The sequence below is a fragment of the Zootoca vivipara genome, chromosome 5 (genome assembly GCF_965207765.1).
Source record: "Zootoca vivipara chromosome 5, rZooViv2.hap1.1, whole genome shotgun sequence".
Lineage (NCBI taxonomy): Eukaryota > Metazoa > Chordata > Lepidosauria > Squamata > Lacertidae > Zootoca > Zootoca vivipara.
The window spans coordinates 27,050,791-27,070,711 of record NC_142588.1 but is presented as its reverse complement, the minus strand read 5'-3'; the positions used below and the strand labels follow the sequence as shown (position 1 = coordinate 27,070,711).

The window sequence follows — 19,921 nt, the reverse complement described above, 5'->3', positions numbered from 1 at the left end:
TTGAATCCACACCTGTGACAGTCGTATTCGGGCGCCTAGGGCTGGCGGACCTTTCAGTCAAACTCCGTATTCTTCTGTTAAGTACACTGTTTATAAATGGAGTTAGAACACTCCAGCAGCAGCAGCCGTGGTGGGCAAAGGGCAGTCCGGATTGGGATCATGTTGTCACAGGGAGAGAAGTAACCACCTTCCCCTTTACTGTTTTCCAATGGAAAAAGCCCCTTGCAGCTGCTATTTGCACTTGAGCAAGTATCACTTGAGGGTGGTGAGATTTGAGGGAGGCCTGTTCTCCTCCCCTGGCCCAGTACTGTGATCCTTTTCTGAATCAGCATAGGGATACACACACAGAGAGAGGGGGGGCTTTCTGCTAAGAAAGAAGTGGAAAATCTTAAGTGCACTTTCAAATAATGTACTTAATGTAATGTTTAGTTTAGCTCTGAGATGGGGGCTAGGGGTTAGGGTTTGGGGTTTCAAGTGCAGGAAGCAGATGATAGTTACAATCAAGGTCAAAAAGGCTGTTATATGTAATTAGAAATTCTTTTATTATAATTTTATCTAATTATGTATATCTTTTAACTTATTTTATTGTTATTAACTGTAAACTAAATCGTGCATGCCCTTGTTCTTGTTCTTATGTCTATGAGCTTAAAGCTGAAATAAAGTGATTGGAATTGGAATTGGTCATAAAGGCAGGCTGTCAGTCATTTGTACCAGGCCTGGCGAATCCAGAGACTTCATATTATTTGCAGGGCTTGAACCAGGCACCCCCAAACTGCGGCCCTCCAGATGTTTTGGCCTACAATTCCCATGATCCCTAGCTAACAGGACCAGTGGTCGGGGGAAGATGGGAATTGTAGTCCGAAACATCTGGAGGGCCGAAGTTTGGGGATGCCTGGCAAACATTACATGCTGCTGTTTCCTACCCTACCTGAAATGACGATTAATTGGAGTCCCACCCACCCCCTCCAGCCACTGCTGTGCTGTAGTGCATTGCCTTACTCTTATTCATATGCTACTTCAGAGATACTGCTTCATAACTGCTGAAGAAGATACCACTTTATAACTCTAGTAATGTAACCCCCAGAACAATATTTTTTTTTTGTCATCTTTAAACCTACTAAACATATGGTATCCATAAGCATAGCACATCTGGCCTGAGCATGGCCTCCACTTTCTGGGACTAAATATACTGCTTCCCGAGACTTTTATGTATAAATATTGGTTTAAAATGTAAATAAGTAAAGAATAAAGAATCTATTTATTGCATGGGTTCCTGGTTAGAAGTGCATGGGTTTCAATTATAGTCATGTGATTCTGTACCAAAACCCAAAGGCAGGCCAAATGTATTCTGGAAAGGGGGAGGGGTTCATTAGTGAAAAGCAACCTGTGCCAAAGTTTCGTGAAAGAGCAGGATGAAGGTTCATGGACCCCTGGAGGGAACTTGGATTATGTGCATGTTAACTAAAGGGTTCTAATAATCTGTTTGCAGTTGGATTCCTGTCACACACAACATCATTTACCACTGTCAGTACGTACCCTGTGGCTGGAGGCAGGCAATAGTTTTAAGAGGGGTGGAAGTGTTCTGTGATGCGTTGGTTCCTGTGGTCTCCACATGCATTTCTCTTGCCAGGCCATCACCTTTGGTCAAGCAGCTTCTGCACAGGGACAAAAATAGGGTGAGAATACATGGCGTTGGCACCATCTCTTCCACTCTCAGGGTGGGTAGGTGGGATTGTGTTTATCCAGCCTGAGACACCTGTTCTGGGATCCAAACATTTACAGATTGGCTCTGCCCCTCACTCCGAAACACTGAAATATTGTGAAACCTCTGCGTAAGCAATAAAGGGGCCGTTTCGCTTCACTACTGATAAGGACAGACTGGTCATTTAAGGCCTTTGGCAGGCAAATTTTGGCAGCTAGATAAACTATCCCATGGCAATAGGCTCAGTTGTTAGGTGGCTCTTGTTTTTCATAGATTGATGGACAATTGGAAAGCAGCAACCGTTCCTACTGGCTGCCTTTTAGCTGGGTTTGAAAACAAAAATATTACTGGGATTTGGTTGAGTTTTTATCTTACTGGTGATATATATTCCACATTATTAGAGTTTATGCCTAGCTTTAAATATATTTAATTTCCCACACATACGCAAGCTCCTGCCAGGAATAATCTGTAGGTGGTTTCATTTGTGCAACTGTTAAAAGAAATGGCAACATTTGATTATGACATCTTTTTCTTTAGCGGCCCCAAATATCCTGTCCCAGAGCAAAACCAGTCAGTAAATTAAACAGTTCAAAGCTTGTTGTGAGGGACAGGGGATATCGCGAAGTCCCTCCCCTCCTGAGTTCAAGCCCGTCCCCGAGCAAAGGGGAAAGCAGGGAGAGTTCCGATTCCAGTGGGGAAGCAGGAAGTCGTGTCCGAGGCTCAGGCAAGGTAGAGGAGCCAGGGTCCCAGGTGGGACAGGAAGGGGCAAGCAAGGGGGGAAGACCCATCCCCCCAACTCCAGAATTACGCAGGAAGAGGAGGGGCAAGAGGATGGGTCTGCCAAAGCTTTTGTGTTGGAGAAAGACGCGCCAAAAGCCATTAGGAGGTTCTGAAACAGACTGACCACATCACTCCGTGTAAATAGCAATGACTTGAGCACTGTAAATACGCAGCACCAATAAAAGAATAAAATGCAGAGCTGCGTGGCGTCGTTACTCTGAAGTAGTCCACTCCGGCCACCGTGACAGCAACCTCCTAATCATTTTTGGGCTACTTTGGAGTTGCCGAGATGAGCGTGTCAGAGGCGGAGAAGTGGCGGCAGATCGCGGAGCAAGCCCAGCTAGAACTGCAGCAGCTGTCGCTGCAGGCGCAGGGAGAATTGAAGGCAGCTAAAGAGGAGACTAAGAAGGTCCAGGACGACCGGCTACAACTTGCGGAACAGGTGAGAGAGCTTCAGGAAAAAGAGCAGCAATTAAGGGCGGTGGCGGTAGACCTCCAAAACAAGCTGGATGCAGAGAAAAACAAGGCGGGAGGGGCACCCCAAGTCCAAGTGCTGCCAGGAAGGAGAGCTGGGACCCTAGTTAGCAAGTTCAATGGAGACCCGAAGGAATTTCAAGGCTTTGAGACTGAGATTGTGTATGCTCTTGAGCTGCACCACGATGAGTTCCCTGATGATGAGCACAGAGTAGCGTTTATTGTGGAGCACCTTACCGGGGCAGCCAGGGAGTGGCTAAGACCGTTAATTGCAACAAGGAATCCTTGCATGAAGAATGTCAAACTATTTCTAGAAGGTTTGAAAACGATGTATTCGTCCGATAGTCATATGGACCAGACTAAGGAGGAACTTCATAATTTACGCCAAGGAAATATGACAGTTCGCGCGTATTGGGCGAAATTCACCATGCTGGTGCACAGATTGGGGTGGGAACTGGGGTCCCCCCCAATGCAAGCGGCGTTCTACTTGGGGTTGCATGAGGAGGTGAAGGATGAGCTCTCGAGAGGTCCAAAGCCCAGTGATATGGATCAGCTGAGCAAAGCGGCTCTGGCGGTGGGGGTGAGACAGGAATCCCGGTGGAGCGACAAACAAGCAACGCGCGCAAAGCGGGCTTGGTTCCCACGGTCGCAGGAGAAACCACTCCCCCAACAACCCTTTCAAGCCACGCCTGGGGCCAGCCAGGACCAGGAACCCATGCAGATTGATAGCGCGCGCGCGCGGGCTTTTCAAACCCCAGCGGCGCCAAGACGCAAGGAGGGAAAGGGCGGGAATTGCTTTCTCTGCAACTCCCCCCAGCATCTCGTCAGAGACTGCCCACATCGCAGGGAGTGGCAAGGAAGGGCGGGAACGGTGGTGCCCTCCCCCACTGACGCAGCACCACAGCAGGGAAACGGGAAAGCCTGGCTGCAGGAGACAAGGGGCAGCAGCCAGGCACAGTCAGCAGACAACAGCCCCAGCCCACCCACCCGCACAGAGAGGAGCAGAGCCAGCCCACCCCTCCCAGAGCAGGAGTGGTTCTAGAAGTCACGCTAACGCTCCCAAATGGCTATCCCCTGACAGTCCTTGCCTTAATTGACAGTGGTGCCTCAGCGAACTTCTTCTCGAGAAACTTTGCAGAAGAGCACCAGATCCAGCTTCTGCAGCTGGATTTTCCCCTTCACGTGGCAACCATTGACGGCAGAGAGCTGCTGGGGGGGGCCATCACTCATCAAACCCCCCCCATGAGAATGACGGTGGGAAGGCACTCAGAGACACTGGCATTCAACGTCACCACCATCTCAGACCCCCCCATCGTCTTGGGCATGAGCTGGCTGGCGCGCCACGACCCCTCCATCAGTTGGCACCAGAGATGCATCACTTTTGGATCGGACTTTTGCCTGGAACATTGCATGCAGCACCAACCAGGGGAGGGGCCTCCGATAGCCACGGTGGCCACCATGCACGTCAAAGGGGGTGAGGCGATACCCAAGCCGTACTGGGACCTGCAGGAGGTCTTCAGCGAAGCGGAGTCCGACCACCTACCCCCACACAGGCCTTTTGACTGCCAGATCAACCTGGTGCCAGGGGCAACTATACCCCCAGCCAAGCTGTACGCCATGTCAGACCAGGAACTGGAGGATCTGCGCGCTTTCATCGACAAGAACCTCAAGCGGGGGTTCATCAGAGAAAGCAAGGCAGCAGGGGGCAGCCCGGTCTTCTGGGTGGACAAGAAAGACACGCAACAGCGCCGCCTGGTGGTGGATTTTAGACGGCTGAATTCGGTGACAGAGCCAGTGGCTTTCCCCATGCCCAGAGTGGATGATCTCCTGACAGCAGCACGCAGGGGCAAGATTTTCACCAAGCTAGACCTGAGGGGGGCGTACAACTTGATCAGGATCCGGGAAGGCGATGAATGGAAGACCACGATGTTCACGCCTCTGGGCTCTTTTGAATATCGGGTGATGCCCTTCGGGTTGCAAGGGGGCTCAGCCTGCTTCCAGGCCTTCATGCACCACGTCCTGGGGTCCCTCCTCTTCAAGAACTGCCTGGTCTTTCTGGATGACATCCTTATCTATTCCAATGACCCAGTGCAGCATGTGAAAGATGTCAGGGAAGTGTTGCAGCGCCTGAAGGAGAACCACCTGTATGTGAAGCTGGAGAAGTGCAAGTTTCACACCAAGGAGGTGGACTTCCTGGGCTACAAGCTGTCAGACAAGGGGCTGGCGATGGACAAGGACAAGGTGCAGGCCATCCTGGACTGGCACAGCCCCAGGACGCGCAAAGATGCCCAACGCCTACTAGGCTTCGCCAACTTCTACAGGAAGTTCATCAAGAACTTCTCTCGCGTTACGGCTCCCATCACTGACTGCCTGAGAGGCAAGCAGAAGTTCAGGTGGACACCAGAGGCGCAAGCAGCGTTCGAAAGCCTCAAGAGGGTGTTCGCCTCGGACCAGAACCTGTTCCACGTGGTCCAGGACGCGCCCCTACGCATTGAGACAGATGCTTCTGAGAAAGCTGTGGGCGCCATTTTGTTGCAACTGGACGCCAACAGGGAGTGGAGACCCTGTGCCTTCTTCTCCAGGAAGTTGACACAGCCCGAGCGCAACTACACCGTGTTTGACAAAGAACTTCTTGCGATCCACGCTGCGTTCAAACATTGGAGACACTTCCTGGTGGGCGCCAAGCACCCCATCCAGGTGTGCACAGACCACAAGAACCTGGAGTTCTGGAGAACTGCCAGGGTGCTCAACCAGCGGCAGATACGGTGGGCAGAGTTCTTCTCGAACTTCAACTTCTCCATACACTACATCCCGGGAGAGCAGAACGTCAGGGCGGATGCCCTCTCCCGCAAGCCAGAGTACATGGAGGAGGAGGAGCCACCAGCCCCAAGGCACATTTTCCCCCCGTCGGCATGGTCCTGCGGAGCAGCAGTGGTGAGCGAGGCAGAACTCACAGCACTGACGGCAGCGGATGACTTTGCCAACCGCATCTTCAGAGAACTGAGAGGGGGGAGGGAGCAGGCAAAAGACTTTGCAGAACGCAGAGGGCTGCTTTTCTACAAGGGGGCACTGTACCTGCCCACCACCCAGCTCAGACGTACGGTCCTCAAACAGATGCACGACAACCCAACGGCGGGGCATTTTGGAAGGGACAAGACCACTCACCTAGTCATGAGACACTTCTGGTGGCCAGGGGTGAGGGAAGATGTTCGAGACTATGTACGGGGCTGTGACACCTGCCAGCGGGCAAAGGTGGTCAGAGCAGCGCCACCAGGGTTGCTGGAGCCCTTAGCCACGCCACACAGGCCGTGGGAAGTGCTGTCCATGGACTTCATCACAGATCTGCCTTCTTCCCGGGGTAAGACCGCAGTGTTGGTGGTGGTGGACCTCATGTCCAAAATGTGCCACTTTATACCGTGTGCCAGGGCAGTCTCTGCAGAAGAGACAGCCAAACTGTTTGTTGATCACGTTTTCAGACTGCATGGATTACCTTTAAGGGTTATTTCGGATCGTGGCCGCCAATTTGTTTCCAGGTTCTGGCGGCGGCTCATGAACCTCCTGCAGGTGGAGGTCAGCTTGTCGACGGCTAGACACCCGCAGACCAACGGACAAGCGGAGAGGGTCAACGCCATTCTGCAGCAGTACCTGAGATGTTACGTCAGCCAGAGGCAAACGGACTGGGTGGATCGCCTGCCACTAGCAGAATTTGCCTACAACAATGCAGTGCACGTCTCCACAGGGGTGTCGCCCTTTAAGGCCAATTACGGGCGCGACCTCAGATCTTTCCCAGAGAGGGAGGGGGAGGAGGAGGAGGAGGGCCCACAGGCTGAGGATTGGGCAGAGGAACTGGAGACGGTGCACCAGCAGCTCAGAGAACACTTGGAGAGGGCCAAGGAAGCGTACAAAAAGGGGGCAGATCGCCACAGGCGACTAGGGGAGGTCATCAGGGTGGGGGACAAGGTGTGGTTGTCCTCGGAGGGCCTTCCCACCAGAGGGAGGTGCAAAAAGCTGGCACCCAAAAGGCTGGGCCCCTTCACGGTCACGCAACAGGTAAACCCGGTGGCATACAGGCTGGCACTGCCAGAGGACATGAGGGTGCATCCAGTGTTTCATAGATCGCTGCTGTCGCCGTACAGGGAAAGCAGCAGGCTCCGAGACAGCGAACAAACCCCCGAGGGAGGGGGGGAGAGGGAAGGCAGGGAGCAACTCAATGAGGCCACGGCCATCCTGGATTCAAGGTGGGGGGTGGGGGGACTGGAGTACCTCATGGCATGGGAGGATGCTCCACCGTCCCAGAATGAATGGGTCCCAGCCACTCAGATACAGGAGGAATTCTTGGTGGAAGAATTTCACGCCCTCTTTCCCCACAGACCCAAGCCCTGGCACATGGAAAGGGAGGGGGAGGAGGAGGAGGCACGGGAGAGCAGCTCACCATGGCGCTGGGAAGCGGAGTTTGAGGAACCAGAGGATGAGGTATGGGTGTCACCGAGATCCACCCAGTCAGAGGAAGGAGCAGATTGGCAGAACGTTTTTACCCCCACCAGCTCTGACGCCACGGACTTTTTGGGATTCCCGTCCGCCCAGGCGGAAGGGGGGGGCTCGCAGGACTGGGGGGAGGTATTCACACCAACGGGCTCGGAGAGCACTGAGTTCTTAGGCTTCCAGTCGTCACCGACACATGGGGGGGGCCTGGGGAGGGGTGAAGGAGAGCTTGGGAGGGGGGTGGATGTGAGGGACAGGGGATATCGCGAAGTCCCTCCCCTCCTGAGTTCAAGCCCGTCCCCGAGCAAAGGGGAAAGCAGGGAGAGTTCCGATTCCAGTGGGGAAGCAGGAAGTCGTGTCCGAGGCTCAGGCAAGGTAGAGGAGCCAGGGTCCCAGGTGGGACAGGAAGGGGCAAGCAAGGGGGGAAGACCCATCCCCCCAACTCCAGAATTACGCAGGAAGAGGAGGGGCAAGAGGATGGGTCTGCCAAAGCTTTTGTGTTGGAGAAAGACGCGCCAAAAGCCATTAGGAGGTTCTGAAACAGACTGACCACATCACTCCGTGTAAATAGCAATGACTTGAGCACTGTAAATACGCAGCACCAATAAAAGAATAAAATGCAGAGCTGCGTGGCGTCGTTACTCTGAAGTAGTCCACTCCGGCCACCGTGACACTTGTTATTAGAGAAACGTGAACTCCACAGGCTTGGCTGGGTTTCAGGCCTAATGAGCACAGCAGCAGGTAGGTCTGACTCCATGAAATCAGTTGCTGAGACTAAAAGCCCCTGCTTCCCCAAACCCTTGTAAGTCCTCCCCTCTCCAGGGCTTCTTCCAAGCAACTGGAGACTGTGCCTGCGTGCCTGTCTTTCCCCCACCCATTTCAGCCCTCTCCTGGTTCTGGGAAGGGGGAGACACCTGTTGCTCTTCACTAACCTGACTCATCTCTGCCTGTTGGCCTCCCTCCTCCCACCTTTGTGCTTCAGCTTCTGCCTCTGACTCCTGACTTCTTTCTGCCACAAACTCTCCCAACTCACTGAGCCCTGTTACCCCTTCAGCTTCTGCCACCTCCTCTTCCCCGCCCGCCACCTCTTCCCTGTCTTCTCCCTCTGACCACTCACCATCGTTGTCCCACCCCCAATCCCCAGCTGTCTTCCCTTGGTGGTTCCCCAGCTGGTTCCTCCCACCATTCCTCTGTGTCCAACCAATCCATGGCATATCCCTTCTGAGCTAACACCTGGAATTGCAAGCAAATGCTCGAATTCTGAAGCCATAGCTGCTCGCACCAAGTCAGTGTGCACATCAGAGCATTGGCACGCTTAACCAGTGCTTGCCCACAACAAGGGTTGGTTTTTATGACTTCTTTGCTACTGTTTATTTATTTAAGACTGGCCCTCCTCACTTAGCAGGGCATTCTATAGGATGGATCGTACTGGGATGGTGTTTCCAATTCCACAGTGGAGGAAGAAGTACAAATATATCCAGCTCTTTCTCCGAATAGGCAGAGGGTGGGCCCAGTGCAGTGTGTTTCATTCAGCCCCTTATTAAGGAGTCGGAGGTGGTTCCTGCCCTCAGTGGGATTCCCTTTCCAGGTTCTAGGCCCCCACCTCCTCTTTTGCAGATCAGAGAGAAGCCTCTGGGCTTCTGCAAATAAACAGTTGGTGGGAGCAGCGAGTTCTGCTTGTGCAGTTGCCTTTTAGAGCGCAAGAGTCTGAAAAGTCAGGAGGGCCTGGTGCCAGAGGGGAAGTGCAGCAAGGGGTCTTTGGGGAAGATTTATTTTTGGGAACGGAGAGATGTTAAGGGGGCAGAGGTTGATGGATGCTCTCAGCAGCTGAGGATGGAGGTTGCAAGGAAGAGGAGGCCCCCTGCTTTCTTTTTATTGCTCTCTCTGCTGAGCTGGAGCCTTGTTCACGCAGCAAAACAGAGCAGCCTTCAAGCCCTTGATGTAGAAGCAGGGTTTCCATATGCTGAGAGTCCCAGATGTTTCCTTGATGGTTTGAGGCAACACATGGGGGAGATACCAGAGTACCATACATTTCCCATGCCTGTGTGGGGAGATGTGAAGTGTCCACTTTAATTAATGGGAGTCCTATCTCTCTCCCACTTACTTATCTTAGTAGGGGTTGGCAACCTGCGGCCCATGGGCCACAAGCAGCCCATGGGAGTCGTTTAAAGGGTCCCCGAGCTGCCCCCGAGCCGACCGCTTGGCAAGTCCCCGTGCGCTGCACTAAACTGGTGCAGCGCGGAGCGGGGACTCGCTTCCGTGGTGCCGGAAATCAACATCTGTGCAGACGTGATCTAGCCCACGGAGCGATCTCCACGGGAGTGAACCGGCCCAGACGAGGTAAACCTTGCTGACCCCTGATCTTAGGGTGGGGCTGCATGATATGGGGGAAACACAGTTTCCAAATGTTTTTCTCTCCCACTCCCCAAAAAAACTTCCCCTAGAGAATTGCTGCAGTGCTCAGTACTTCTCTTGGCTATTGCAGGTACCCATTGGGTAGTATCTAGCAATACCTTCAGCAATGTATGTGAACTCTCCCTCTCCAGCACGTTCTTTATTTCCCTTTGCTGCTTTTTAAAGTTTGCCTTAAAGGCGTGAAATGAACTGGATGAAAATCTGCTTTGCCCGTTTGGTCTGGTTTCACCACTCCATTAACTTCAATGTGATTTTATTTAGTTACATTAAGAAATAATGCAGAATATTTATACTTCGTTAGAAGGATAATCCAAAATTGTGTATGGAGAATCTTATGTGTATAAAGTTTCTTTCTTTCTTTTCTGTACCTGCTGAGCTGTTTCGAAACTGCCATTGGCAGATATGCCTTTCTTAAAAAGGAGGTTCATAGAATCTATGGCATAGGTGTCTATTTCCTTCCTGCCCCTGATATCTGGGGGAGAAACTTTGTTCTTTGCTAAACCACACCATGAGAAATGCTTCTGAAATAGACCCTTCCCTGCTGCATTCCACTGGCAAGTAAATACATTTTTGTTAAAGGTTTTTGTTTTTTTAAAGCTTTTGCTGGTGGTTGATGGATGGTGCTATCTGGAGGCTAGTTTTATACAAGAAATTAGCTGTCAGGCTTGCTGCTTTCTCTTTTTTTACTGTTGTTTATTATGTGACGGTTGAACTTGCTTTTATTGGATTTTTTTTTATCGTATTTCATTGTCGCCCAGTGCTTTATGCTTTTGTAATTAGAGTATCTTTCTTTGGGTGCCCATGGGCCATGAAGGCAGGTAGCTGATATGATGAATAAATAATCAATTTCTGTTGAGCAACAGGTGGGACTTTCACTTTTACTGCTGCTGTCACTCTAGCCCTTTCCCAGCGCTGAAAAGCTCCAGGGCGAGGGCCAGCCTTGCTTCCTAGGAAAATATTTAGGATTAATTGCCTAGGAACCTGATCCATACCTTTCCTTGTGTCGTTTAAACTGTGCACCTTTGTCTTACTGCTTGGAGAAATATGGCTGGTACACATTAAGATTAACCAACAATGCAAACTGCCACATAACACCCAAGCATTAAATAGCTCAGACATGGTGAGAAGGTGGAGGGGTGAATGTTCAGGAGGAAATAATGAGACCGGCAGTCCTCAAAAAGGCAGTAGAGGCAGAGGGGCGAAGCTACACAATCAGCAGAACCTTGTTGCAGCTTTTAGGGTCATATGTTGGAATGCTTCCGCTATGCCCTGCTGCCCCCCCCCCCCAAAAAGCACCCTGCTCATTAAAAATAAAAAATTAAGGGTGTCGGGAGAAAAGTCAGGGTAGGCTAGAAGCGCTCTCCTTGATATGCAATATTTTAAAATGCATATATATAATACACACAGAGAAAGAGAGGGAAAGAGAGAGAGTGTTCCGATATGCAGTTCCTCCATTTACAGAAATGGATCACATTGCTTGGCACAGAATCTCGGGAAGGAAAGCTCAGACAACTGTGGGTGCTTCCAGATGGCTTTTTAAATATGCAATCTGGTCACTGAGAATATTGCAAATGGATAGTTGGCAATAGGCTTCTTTTCTTTCTTTTTTAACTGATTAGAGCTGTCCAGGAAAACAAATATGAAGATTGAATTGGGGGTGGGGAGGGGAAAATACGTCATGTGGATCCTGCAAAAAACAATAACCCCCACTTGTACGGATTAGAAGTACCGATCCCATAATAAACACCCCACGTGGAAGCACCTGCTTCTTTCTCTGCTGATCACTTGAGGTAAAGGGAAGTTTCACAAATCCTGTGCACACTCTCCATCATGAAGTGCTGCCATGGAGGAATTCTGGGGCTTTGGTTGGGTTGTGCCAATGGATGGAGGAGCCATGCTAGGATGCTGTCCTACCACCCTAGTTAGAATCATGGGACGGAAATTGGCAGCACCCCAAATTTAAGCCAGGAAAGGCGCAAGGGGCAGGTTGAAGCCAAGTGAATGTAGGTGTGAGCCAGGAGCTTTAGGAAGAGGCCAAGTGACACAGCCACCAGGGAGGTATGTCCCCCACTGACATGGGAGGGTGGTGCGTACCTCCAGGAGGCAACAGCCCCTACCTTCTTGCAGCTACCCTGTTTCCCCCTGAAGCTGGGCAGGGACCTTGGTGACTCACATCCTTTGGAAGCAATCCTGCACCGGATGAATCTCCTCTGTGGGCAGAGCCAAGAACAGAAGTCTAATGCCCATTAAATCCAGATAGAACCAATTTGAAATTGCATGCAGGTCAGACGCGCTCCTAAGCACGCAGTATACTTATTGACACGTGCAATTTCTCTCACATTCTCCCTCTCTGCAGGGCATCCGCCGGAACTAAAGCTAGATGATGCTTTCCAGATAGCTGAAGAACAACGGGGACGTTTGAAGAAGGTCCCTTTCCCCCCTTCTCCTCAAAGGGGAAAGGCCTTTCTTTGGCAAGTCATCGAACGCAACACTCTCTCTCTCCATGGATAAAGGGCACACGTTACCTCAAGACTTCTGGGAGCTGCTGCATTGCCTGAGGATGAGGAGCAAATACGCCATCCTCCTGGTGTTTGTGGTAGCCCTTGTCATTATTGAGAAGGAGAACAACATCATCTCAAGGTAGGAGGGGGAAAGGAGAGCTGTGCTGGAAGAGAGGCTTTCTCTGTATCCTAGCGTAGCCTTCAGGCTGCAGCTATATCTTACCACCTTTGCAGGTCCCAACTTGCTACCACCATCTCTCCGGCCTTTTGGAACAAGGTAAATATTTCTTGCCTCCCAGTGTGATTTAAGCTACCTCTTTACCCAGGAATGCAGGCAGGTTGCTCTTTTAAACATCATGCCCCACACAGGGATAGGTGGCGGCAATGGATGGTTGGAATTGGCTTCGTATAAATCGATTTGATTTTATATATCTATAAAAAGAAGAGCCTTCTAGCAGAATCCGCCTAGAAAGGGGCAAGAGGGAATTTCACGAAGTAAACCTTTTCTCCCTCTTGCTTGACAAGCTGCAGTTGCCAAAGTTCACTTTTCTGAACAGCTTTTAAAGGTACAGATAGGATCTCAGTCCTCACAGAAACATAGAAAACTGCCTTATACTGAGTGAGGCCACTGGGCTCACCCAGATGAGTGTTGTTTCACACAGGGCTCTCTCCAACCCTACCTGGAACCTGGGGCCTTCTAAATGCAATGCAAAACAAAGTTACGGCCCTTACCCTCCTGCTCATGTTGAAAGCTGTCTCAGACAGTGGTTATTACACTTTCCATAGACCACTAATAATTGACCCTTCCGAGTGTTTATACAAGCATGGTAGTTAACTACTGTGGCACATAGACAAACATTTCTATTCTCAAACACTCCCTTTTGCTACCCGGTAACCTATAACAGAAGATCGCTATTGCCAGGGCTGGCTTTATGGCAAGTTACAATGGCAGGGCAGCAGCCTCTGGTGGCTGACTGATTGTGCTGCAACTTGTCCATGCCACTTGTGTTGACTTTGCCAAAGAGATACATACACAGAGACTATGGTTTTTGGACTAACTGAGGCACTGATTTGCAAATGGTGTTCTGAGGGATATGGGGATTCCTTAGAAGGTTTACCGGGTTCAGTCAGAATATTAGAATTAGCATACTACTATGAAAATTTTCTTCACCCCAGGCAAGCCCAATACATTTTGGTGCCTAAGATCAGGTCACAAATGCCGTCCCCCACCCCAGACCTTTGGCAAGTAGTTGAGAATCAGCTGCTATACTTGCTTTCTTAAGGCCTGGAATAACCTTTGAAACCTTGCGTGCCCCCCTCTTTAATATTGTTGCTGCTCCAGTATACCTGAAGGAGCGTCTCCATCTCCATCATTCTGCCCGGACACTGAGGTCCAGCACCGAGGGCCTTCTGGCGGTTCCCTCGTTGCGAGAAGCCAAGTTGCAGGGAACTAGGCAGAGGGCCTTCTCGGTGGTGGCGCCTGCCCTGTGGAAGGCCCTCCCAACAGATGTCGAAAAGGGAAACAACTACCAGACTTTTAGAAGACATCTGAAGGCAGCCCTGTTCAGGGAGGCTTTTAATGTTTAATAGATTATTGTGTTTTATTCTTCTGTTGGAAGCCGCCCAGAGTGGCTGGGGAGACCCGGCCAGATGGGCGGGGTATAAATAATAAATTATTATTATTATTATTATTAGTTAGGGTGACTTTTGTTCTCTTTCTTCACAGGGTGTCTGACAAACTAAAGCAGTCTCCGCAGTCCTTGATGGAAGCCAACAGCACAGACTCTGGCTCGGTGCTGTCAGAGAATGGCTCCTTGCTGTCCTTGAGCGAGCTGGACGCAGCTTTCTCCCAGCTCAGGAACCGCCTTCAGAATGTCACTTTGCAGCTCGGGGGGACTTTGCCAGCGCCTGTTCAGGGAACCCGGAGACACATTCTTCTCATGGCCACCACCCGCACTGGGTCCTCCTTCGTAGGGGAATTCTTCAACCAACAGGGCAACATCTTCTACCTCTTTGAACCGCTGTGGCACATTGAAAGGACCGTGTCCTTCGAGACTGGAGGTGCCAATGCCGTGGGCTCAGCCCTTGTCTACCGGGACGTCTTGAAACAGCTCTTCCTCTGCGACCTCTACATCCTGGAGAACTTCATCATTCCGTTCCCAGAGGACCACCTGACCCAGTTCCTGTTCCGGCGCGGCTCCAGCCGCTCTCTGTGCGAGGAGCCCGTCTGCACGCCGTTCGTCAAGAAGGTCTTTGAAAAATACCATTGCAAGAACCGCCGCTGCGGGCCCCTCAACGTGACCCTGGCCACGGAGGCCTGCCGCCGTAAGGAGCACATGGCGCTGAAGGTGGTGCGGATCCGGAAGCTGGAGTATTTGCGCCCGCTCGTCGAGGACCCTCGCTTGGACATGAGGATCATTCAGCTGGTGAGGGACCCCCGAGCGGTACTGGCTTCCCGCATGGTCGCTTTCTCCGGGAAGTACGAGACGTGGAAGAAGTGGGCCACAGAAGGTGCGGCAACCCTCAATGAGGATGAGGTGCAGCGGCTGCAGGGGAATTGCGAGAGCATCCGGCTCTCGGCGGAGCTTGGCTTGAGGCAGCCAGCCTGGCTCCGTGGCCGCTACATGCTGGTCCGCTACGAGGACATTGCCAGGTCGCCCCTTCAGAAGGCAAAGGAGATGTACCGATTCTCGGGCATCACCATCACCCCGCAGGTAGAGGAGTGGATCCAGAAGAACACCCAGGCGCCTCACAACAGCAACGGCATCTACTCCACCCAGAAAAACTCCTCCGAGCAGTTCGAAAAGTGGCGCTTCAGCATCCCTTTCAAGCTTGCCCAGGTGGTGCAGAACGTCTGCAGCCCGGCCATGAAACTCTTTGGCTACAAGCTGGCCGGCAGTCCCGAGGCCCTTACGAACAGATCAGTCAGCTTGCTGGAGGAGAGGAGAACCTTTTGGATCACGTAAAGGTGCCACTTTGCTGGTGGATTTTTCCACATCGTAGCTTTCTTGTCGGATTGGAAAAGCCGGAGCGCAAGAATTGTTGGGGGGGAGAGCAGCGTGTAGCGCAAAGGGTGGAGAGGGGGGTGCGCCTTCGGCTAGCCTGCTTCGTGCTTCTGCTTACCTTGCACTCGCCGTCCTCGCACCGAGGTGCTTTCTGCTTTTTCTGGGAGCAGGCGTCGCCTGCCTTTCAAATCCCAGGCCCCTTGATGGATTTGTGAGGTGGCTGAGCTTCAATACAAAGGAGAGTTCAGAATCTGGCACAGGTTGCAGCATGAAGCGCTGGGTTCTGCTTTCCCTACCTCGTGTTCACATCCTCCTCAGCAGAGGAGGGCCTTTCTCTTAATGCCTGGGGCATTTGTGCACTAAACACCCAAAGAGAGAAAATATTCTATTTTTGAAAGTTATTAAAAGGGAAGAAGAAGAAGAAAAGAAATTGCTTTCACATCATGCTGGGGAGATGTAAGAAAAGCAGAGTTGTTGCACTGGTAGTTGCCTCAGGCAGCCTTAAATTTAGGGCTGATATTTGCGAGAAGGTGTGAAAGAGAGGAAAGAAACTTGTTCAACGGGAGGCGTGACTGCTTCATCCTTTTGACAAGAGGGTGTTTTGAACGTTTCCTACTTGAGACCCTCAGATAAATTAATGCCTTGTTTAAACTTGAGGAGATGCGTTTGGATCACACAGTCACCAGGGGATGGGGGGGGGATGGGACCCAAGCTGGCTCTACCGACAGTAATGACAGGATTTTGGCCTACACCACGGACAGTTTTGTGTGCTTGCTGCCTTTTGTCTTGCTTTACACCTAAGCCCTTGGACGAGAGACAGAAAGCAGGCTATGAAAACAACATTCGAAGGGAGAGGAGAGGAAGAATGGAATAGCATTCAGCCTGCGTCCCTGAGGATCAAGCTTCCGCAGTGCCATCAGCTGTTTTGGTCTCCGATAGTCTATTTTTGAAAACAAACACCTGCCATCTGGTTTTCTCACTTGTCACTGAATCAATTGTTACCGAATCTCATCCAGCCGACTGGAGGCGGTTAGAAACAATAGCTGCTTTCTTGTAAGGTGACAGAAGGCTGTGGCTTTAACTGTGTTTCCCACCCCGCTTGCTCCTCCCTACCTCCAATAATTGTTTTTGTGTCCTTTTCAAGTGCTGGCTGGAAACTGCCAATAGTTCTTTCTCTGCAATTTCAGAGGGGGGTGGGGGTTGTTTTGTACAGAGCAGGCCTACCGAAACACAGAGAGGACGAAGCAGCAGGCCAGTGGAGCTGGTTCAGTGATAGGAAATGGAAATGGTTTCTGCAACAGCAAGAAACAAGATCTCTGAGAGCCATCAATGAGCTCCTCTTATTCCTTTCTGTTTGTGGGTTCACTTTTTCGTTGCTTTGCTTCAAGTGAATGCAACCAAGTAGGAAACAACCCAATGAACCTTTAGCACATGTCAGCCCCTGCTATTAAACTGAAGCACTTACTAACTTACTTGCCCTGCCTGGACTGAGCATCCAAGGTGGAAATACTGAGTTTATTCCAGATGAGCATATGTATATGCCAGAGGGGAAGCTGTGATAGCAAAAACAACAAAGGGCCTTGCCTTGTGTCACCATGAACACAAAAGGATGTAATATAATGGCAAATACCAAGAGTAGCAGGAGATATGTCACATTTCTGTGTAGAGACAGATATATAGATTGTGATCCATTCTTCACAGCTGTCACTGTTCTTTCTTGCAATGCTAATTTAACACCTTAAAAAAGAAACAATTACTTTCTGTAATAGGAAAAATATCTCCAATCTCAATTGGCTGAGATGTCTATGGAGTCATATATTATTAGAACCTTCATTTCCTTTTCTTTCTTTCTTTTAACAAATGCCATTCGGCCAGAAGCTGTAATGCTTATGGCTTTTAAGACCATTGCTTAATTTTTTTTGCCGGGGGTGTGGGGAGAATGGGGAGAGAATTCCCGAATAAGTAACTGCATTTTATTTTAACCCAATCAGAAGAGAACTGTATGCATCACGGTCCTATTTTTCTGACATGAAGTGAGTGATCAGGAAATGAAAAGAGGACTTTTGTCCAGCTGCAGCAAAAAATAAATAAATCTCTCCACCCCACCCAGAAAAAAACAGTTGATTATCTAAACAGGAAATTCATACCATGGTGTAGAAGATAAAAAGAAAGAGTATGCCACTCAACATACTCTTTCTTTTTATCTTCTACACCATGGTTAAGAAAAATGCTTCTGGGTTGCCACTAACTCTTTCCAAAATGTCTCCCAAAGTTCCAAAGCTAGGTTTTCCACAGAAAGCATCACAGAGGAGGTGGGTGTTCGCATCAGCTAATTTTCACCCAGTTGTCACTCAGCTTGATGACTTCACACACTCAAGATTACTAGCACCAGTCACCTGTACAGCAAATGAGCACAAATTCTTTCCACTCCACCCTCCCTTTATTAACCTGTCTTCAGTGGAGATAATTTGCCTGATTGATAAGTGGTGACTGATCTTTGCCGTCTCACACATTCAGAGTATTAAGCAATCAGCAGAGTTACCAAATGAAGCATATGATGTGTGGAATTTCCCTCAGTTGTAATTCAGGGAAGCCTTTAAACAAGGGTTGTACATTCATTTCCAGTCCAGGACAGTGCTATGGGCAAAGGAGATTGATGTGGGCGCAGTCCGCATGGACCTGGGGTTCTTCTGCACACAGCAGGCATTGAGAGCACCTGCCTCACTGTTGAAGGAAACCCTCTTTATGGTGGGGAAGGGGGGTTCTTAGACGCAAGCAAAATTCTCTTTTGGGGGGTCACTGTATGGAAATGTTCATGTTCTGTTGCAGTGTTTTCCAAACTTGGGTCTTCTGCTGTTTTTGGACTACAATTCCTATCATCCCTGACCACTGGTCCTGGTAGCCAGGGATGATGGGAGTTGTAGTCCAAAAACAGCCAGAGACTCAAGTTTGGGACACACTGCTCTTGTATGGTGTGCATTGATGTCTATACGTAAAACACTTTTTTGGGATCACTCGAAAACCCCATTGATACATGTTCATAAGTTTTGGACAACCAACTCCCATCGGCCCCAACCAGCACGGCTGCAGTAGCCCAAAACATCTGAAGGCACCAGACTGGTGAAACTTGGTCTAGAGAAGAATGGTAGCATCCACAGCTGCAACATCAACTCACATGGCAGCTCAGGTGAATTCTGGGTTTATGTACTAGCAGATATTATTAGTGTGGTGCGGAGCCACACAATCTGCCCAAACCACATGGTCAGAGATTATGGACACAGGAGACAGTGTGATATGGCACATGCTACGAATTGTACAAATGAGGCTTAAATGTCAGTTTCTACACAGATGAAATATTGATGAAAAGCTACCTGTTCCATTGTCATGACGTTATGACACATGCTTACTTTTTGCCTTGGTTGAGAAGCTGCGTACAGGTGGCAAAGCAAACACTTCTACTGACTTTGCACCAAATGGTGCAAATTCTTTCCCCTGCAGGGTAGACATCTCAGTGGAGGCAGAATGCTACCTATTAAACGTTCTTAAGCAGGACGAGGGTCAGATGCAGCATAGCTTGCTCTATCTCCTGAAAATTACTACAAGGACGCATGACCCAAACATGGCCTGTTCCAAAGGACACAGTACACAGTACACAGTATAGTGTTGGATAGCCATGAAAACTTTCTATGAAAAGCAATATGGACAGTCTTTACTTCCAAATCTCAAGATATCCAGTCCACTGGCAGGTAGGATACTTTAACAGCCCCCATGCCCATTGGAAATTATTCTGGTTTATGGAAAGTTTCAGCCAGCACTGTGTTCATTATGTGTTGCTTCTGCTGTTGCTTACTTTTAATTGTGCTTTCACATTCTGTTGTGTTGTTTTCAAAAAAGAGAGAGAGAAAAGTACAACTGTGGCTTTGGTGAAAAGCAGCCATCATTTCTTTACATCTACAAAATGGTTCCAGTTTTGTATGTTTTCTGTCTGTCTTTAGCTGTAAAATGTGCAGTGGGTTTGTTTGTTTATTTATTTATTGTATGGGGGGAGGGGGAGATGAAAAATAACTTTATTAGCAGGAATTGGGACTGCACCAAAATAAAAACAGACTCGGAAATGTTTCCCAATGTATAGAAATGCAATTAAATTAAGAGTAGCTCTGGTTAAAATAAAACATGTCTTTTTTTCCCCTTCCTGTTTTTTTGCAAGAATCTTTTACGGGAGAGAAGGGTTCTATTTAAAGGAAGGAACTGGGCAGGAAACAATTACATTTTATTCTCCCTCTGTAATCTCAGAGCTGCAAATAGCTCTGACTATCTTAGAAACGATAAGGGGGGCCATTTGTTCTTTTAACAATGTGTTCTGTATCCTCAGCTCAACAGAATTCTTCCTATTGCACCGCAAGAGGTGCATTTACTTATTTATTTGCCAATAAAAGGTGGTGTTTGTTTGAGGAGGGGGACATGGTTGCAGTCACATAAGGAAAGGATTGACAGTGTGATGGCATGCAGACTTTTTCTTTAAGATCTTCAAATGAAAAAGAAAAGAATTGCATAGTTTTATC

General features: G+C 49.6%; 1 protein-coding gene across 2 annotated transcripts in view; it reads left to right on the top strand.

The window, feature by feature from the left end:
- The window catches only part of CHST3 (carbohydrate sulfotransferase 3), a 48,557-nt gene extending 29,005 nt beyond the window's left edge, over nt 1-19,552 (top strand). Inside the window, exons 2-3 of one of the 2 annotated variants that reach the window (XM_035138395.3) lie at nt 12,210-12,493; nt 14,081-19,552. In XM_035138395.3, coding sequence (XP_034994286.1) covers nt 12,357-12,493; nt 14,081-15,320 — 1,377 coding nt within the window. In that variant the 5' untranslated portion in view covers nt 12,210-12,356 and the 3' untranslated portion in view covers nt 15,321-19,552. Of the gene's footprint in view, nt 1-12,209; nt 12,632-14,080 lie in introns of both variants that reach the window. The other variant, XM_035138396.3, reaches the window with a different exon arrangement.
- The last annotated feature ends 369 nt before the right edge of the window (nt 19,553-19,921 follow it).